The following is a 5,114-nucleotide window of genomic DNA, read 5'->3' as shown; positions in this document are numbered from 1 at the left end:
GATACCAGTCTATCGGGTACCGCGATCGCGCGCAAGAAGCCTGGCCCCGACACCGCGGTGGCTACGCCGAGAGGGGTGGCCACCTATCTGATCGCGGAGATCATCATACCCAATTAGGGTTTGATCGCTACCCGACAACCGCAACGCAGCGGCACCGCCCAATGTGCTGGGACCCACCAGCGCAACAGCAGGACCGCGGCTACCCGACCGTTGACCGGCCCCAACGCTCGGAGACGTGCTGGGACCGACCTCGCCCTCGGGAGGAGGTAAGAGCGCGAGTCCAGCCCGCCTCCCACCAGCCCCGCTACTTCACCGAAAAGCCAACGCGGGACCTGTACAGTTAGCCTGCACGTGTGACCAGTCAAACTCCGGAGCAACCACGGCTGCCGCTAATAAGGGTCTCCCAGGCGGAGAAGTCAGAACGGTCCAGGTTGGGTCTCTGCTGGCACTGTCCCGAGAAATGGGTGATGGGACATGTGTGTAAACAACGCATTCTTTGTTATGCGGATGATGGGGAGGAGTTTGAGGAGAACTTTCAAGATGAGAATTTAGCCGAAGAGAAAACTGATAATACTCCCACGATAGTATTCGGTGATGATGTTCCCAATGACATTATCGATGTTCACAATGATGGCGCTCATCTTGATGTTCCAAACAACGAGTCCCCTGGATAGTTCGTCAAGAACAAAGGGATTGTCATGAACGACAATAAGTCACCGCAAGTGCTCGTTGGGGTATATGATGAGAAGATTGGTGAAAAGGAGGAGACATTGCTAGAAGATAAAGATGAGGATGGTTCTATTGGTGAAGTGGAGAAGATAATCGCATCGTTCAATGTTGCTCAAATGTCATCGACGGAGGTTACGAATTGTTGGTTTAAGAGAGGAAGTGTTTGCACTGGTGTAAGGATAACTGCCTATTTCTACGTGGATTTCTTTGATGGCAATGTCCCAAGTATTGTTCATCGTTCGACATCACTCGACGTCGATACACGATTCATCCCTCCGTGCAATGACACGCCGTATTTGAGCATTCTTGGAGGTGATAAAGGGAGACATTCAGCTGTTCAATATGTGTTTGACCCAGGAGAAGACGTCTAGCTAAAGCTTTTGCTTTCAACCTTCGTCCTTGCTTCGTGGTTCCCACCTTGAGGACAAGGAGGATTTTAACTGTGGGGGAGTTAATACGAGTCTTATACTATTATTATTTAGTTTAGATATATTATGGATTTGCATATCTTTTTCTATATCTTTGTTTTCTTGTTCATTAAGTCAGTAGCATTATAAATAGGATAGACTGTTATCTTTTTTATTCATTCAATCAATATATGAAATTATCATTCTTTTGGCTCAATTGACTAGCAAACAAGAAACATCTCCTAAGGTTGCCGATGAGGCTGATCTCGCGCTCAACCGCCCCTTTTTGCCGTCCAAGTCACGACCCAACGTTGGGCGCTCGACAACGACGACATCTCGTTTCTTGATTTTGTGTGGAAATCGACGTTAAGGAGGACGGTCCTTAACATATAGCTATGCTTGTATTCCCCACATAACAATATTGGTTTCATATTGTAACAATCAACAGCTTGCACAACCAAAATGGTATAGAATAGAGGATTTTTCCACTTACACACGGCATGTACTGATAGATGAAATAAAATATACAACGGAGGATCTCGTGACATCTAGCGGCCGTTGAGAGCTGCAAATTGCGCGAACATGGCAGTTCCCGAGTGCTCTTCGATGGCTTGAGCTTCTTCACCAGGAGCTCTACCCTCTTCAATTGTTGACGGCGGAATAATATCTGCTGCAGTCAGTGGCGCAGGCTCAGGCACCACCGCACAAGCAGGAGCTGCCACGTCACCGTGTTCCTGCAACCAAGACTCCTGCATCTGAAGCGAATACTCCAAATTCCAGAGCACATCGCCCATGGTGGGCCTGTCCACTCCGTACTCCGCCAAGCATTTCTCAGCAGCCTCGGCGAATTTGGCCATAGACTCGGGGCTGATGTGGTCGACCAATGTTGGGTCTATGATCTTTTCGAGGAGGCCCTTCCTCTTCCACTGCATTGCCCATTCAGCAAGGTTCACCTGCTCCCTCGGCAATGCAGGGTTGATGGCTGGCCTGGCGCATAGCGCCTCAAATAGCACCACCCCAAACGAGTATACGTCCGATTTATCTGTAAGTTGTTGTTTCCTGAAGTACTCAGGGTCGAGGTAGCCAAAGCTGCCCTTGACGGCCGTGCTGACGTGAGTTTGCTCGGCTCCCGGGGCGTCCTTGGAGAGGCCAAAGTCAGCCATCTTGGCCACGAGGTTCTCATCCAGGAGAATGTTTGTGGTCTTGACGTCGCGATGAATGATGCCCTGAGATGCGCCTGTGTGGAGATAATGCAGACCACGAGCAGCGCCGATGCATGCCTCAAGCCTCTGTTTCCATGATAATGTGGGAAGATCCTTGCCATATAGATGGTCTCTGAGAGGTCCGTTTGCCATGAATTCATACACAAGGATCATCTCAGCGTTCTCATCACAGTAGCCAATCAACGAGACTAGATGGCGATGCCTGAGCTTCGACAAAATCTGGATCTCTGTCTGGAACTCGTTGATCCCCTGCTCCGACTGTGGATTGCCCCGCTTCACCGCCACTTTCACCCCGTCGTCGATGGTTCCGAGATACACGTTTCCGAAACCACCAACTCCGATGATGCCAGTGGATTCCCAGTTGTTGGTCGCCTCCTGCAGCTCGGCAAAAGAGAAATATCGGCCTAGACCCATGTTGGAAGAGAAGACCTGGCTTTTTCTCGAGCCTAAAGAAGTCTTGCTGCCTGACAAAAAGCTAGCATCTCCCGCGTGAATGGGCAATAGCCAAGAAGAAAAGCTATTCTTCTCTTGCCAATCCTGAGGTCTCTTCTTCCACTTCACCGCCATTGCGCCTAATCCGATGAACGCACCGAACATCATTGCGAACCCCACTGCAGCAACCGTTCCGTTGACGCCGCCACTGAGCCTTTCACCATTGACGCCAAACTCTCCATCCAAACTGCCTACGGAATTGTTCATCTTGAACACCTCAATGCCGTTGAGAAGGGCATTTTTGGTGCCCACGTTTTGGCTCATCGGCCCTACTTGGACTGTCAATGGATCCAGTTCTGTAACCATACTTGAGTTCAACACGAAGTCAGCGAAATAGGCTGCGGTCAGGCCGCCAGCCACCGTCGACAGATCGAGTCCGGTGATGGCGGGTTTCCCGTTCAGGTACACGTTGAAATAGAGCTCGTTCACAGCCTTGCTCACGATATCGGCAAAGTGGAGGCGAATGAAATATTGAAATGATTGGTCGACCTTCATTCTCCATGTAATGTTGAAACTGGGAACCTACAAAAATAATGCAATCATTTAATCAATTTTTTCTTTAGCAATCAATTTTAAATTGTAAATCCTATTAACTAATTAGATTTAAGTAGAAAAGATCCACAAGCTTTTGCTTATAAGTTACTCCATCTATACCTTCAAAATTATACATATTCTATTTTAGTGAACATTTTTTTTTATAAGATGAAATTTATTTTCTTGCTAGCAATACTTTAATCATTTTTTTATTATTTTTATCTTTCTGACTACTATTTACAAATTGTACGGCCGTTCAAAAGTTCATATTTTTAGGGAGTGTAAAAATGTCACCTGAATGTTGGCGTCCGCCATTTGGGTGGCGGTGGCATAAACCATTGGTGGCGCGATGAGTGGCGACTCGCCCTCGGGGTAGGTTATCACGTTAGGTTTAACGGAAGCAGCCGATCCCATGAATTTGGGATCGAGGTATGGCTGATCGGGCTCCCAATTCCGCCCTAGGGTATCATTTTGCGCCGTGATCAACGGGCCGCCAGAGTTAAGACGGTAAGCCGTCTGATACGCCACGTTCGCCAACCCGGAATAATCACCCTTAGGGAAAACGGCGGCGGCGTTATTGCTGAGCAAGAGATCCGGCGCGGACGTAAACTCGATGGCGCTGACGTAAGCAAAGCTGCCTGAGTTGGGTGTGAAGGCAACAGAAAATCGCTCCGTCGTAACGTTGACGAGAAACTCCCGCATGCTCCATGTGGCACTCGGGGGGTTCTCGAAGCTCTGTATCAACACGAGGCGCTCCGTCGTGACCTTGAATTTAGCGGTTTTGAGATCCTTCCCGATGTTGTTCTGGACCGGGGCGAAATGGAGCCGGATCCAGTGCCATCCGGGCCGGCTCACGTGGAAAGTGTACGTCGCGACGCTCTCGAACACGCTGGCAGTGTTGTAGATCGGCGAGGGCACGGTCGGGTAGGGCTGCGGCGCCGCCGCAGCAATTGGTGTGCCCGTGTAGGCTAGAAATTTAGCGGATTCCGGATCGCCGACGAAGACACGGTTGCCGGTCGTAGGGGTGGGGCTGCCGCAATCGAAGAGGTAGTTGTCCGGCGGCGTGAAGGCGCCGGAGTTGGCGGGGGCGTTGATCGGAGCGGAGACTACGACGGCTGGTAAGGATATTAATAGCAAGACCAGGAGGACGGCGGCGGGAGGCCTCCGTGGAGGTGTCTCTTCCATGACGCCAACTGGTCCTCCTGGCCGCGGCGAGGGGCGGGGGTGGGAGCGGCGGAGAGGATGAGAGAGTGGATGTGTGAGAAAAATTATAAGCATTTCTGCGGATTTGGTTTGTTTTCCTTTTTCTCTTTCTTTAACTTGCCGGAAATTCATCATTGCCTCTTATTTCATTTTGTGACTCCGATCTTCATGGGTTTACGGTGGAAGCTATTGCCATTTTTTTTTTCTGTATTAGTTATCTTGTTTGAAGATATAGGTAAGTTTTATTTTTACGTATAATAATAAAAAAATTTATACTACGAATTTTTAATTAATGAGTTGTGGGTAAAAATCAGTGATGGTTTTTGGAATTCTGTATTGAATTTTCAATACTACTCCACTTCACATCTTACTCCATTTTTTAGTACGTCTTTTAGATGATATACTAGTAGCTGGTAGCTAGTTAGATTAAAATACATTCTACGAGCTATGATCATGAAAATTTGATAATTTCTATGATGAATGAATACATTGTTAAACAAGGGAAGATTGAGGAGTATCAATTATG

At 48.4% G+C, this 5,114-nt stretch overlaps 1 protein-coding gene across 1 annotated transcript; it reads right to left on the bottom strand.

Moving 5' to 3' along the window:
- Positions 1 to 1,571: 1,571 nt before the first annotated feature.
- Positions 1,572 to 4,603, bottom strand: LOC121741189 (probable receptor-like protein kinase At2g21480). Its single transcript, XM_042133884.1, has 2 exons — positions 3,680 to 4,603; positions 1,572 to 3,373 (listed from the first exon to the last, which is right to left on the bottom strand). The coding sequence occupies exons 1-2, from the start codon at positions 4,568 to 4,570 to the stop codon at positions 1,685 to 1,687; spliced, it is 2,580 nt and encodes an 859-aa protein (XP_041989818.1). The 5' UTR covers positions 4,571 to 4,603; the 3' UTR covers positions 1,572 to 1,684.
- Positions 4,604 to 5,114: the final 511 nt, after the last annotated feature.

This window comes from Salvia splendens, chromosome 7 (genome assembly GCF_004379255.2).
Source record: "Salvia splendens isolate huo1 chromosome 7, SspV2, whole genome shotgun sequence".
Taxonomy (NCBI): domain Eukaryota; kingdom Viridiplantae; phylum Streptophyta; class Magnoliopsida; order Lamiales; family Lamiaceae; genus Salvia; species Salvia splendens.
Note: the sequence above shows the minus strand (reverse complement) of the source record. Positions and strands in the feature narration are given on the sequence as shown.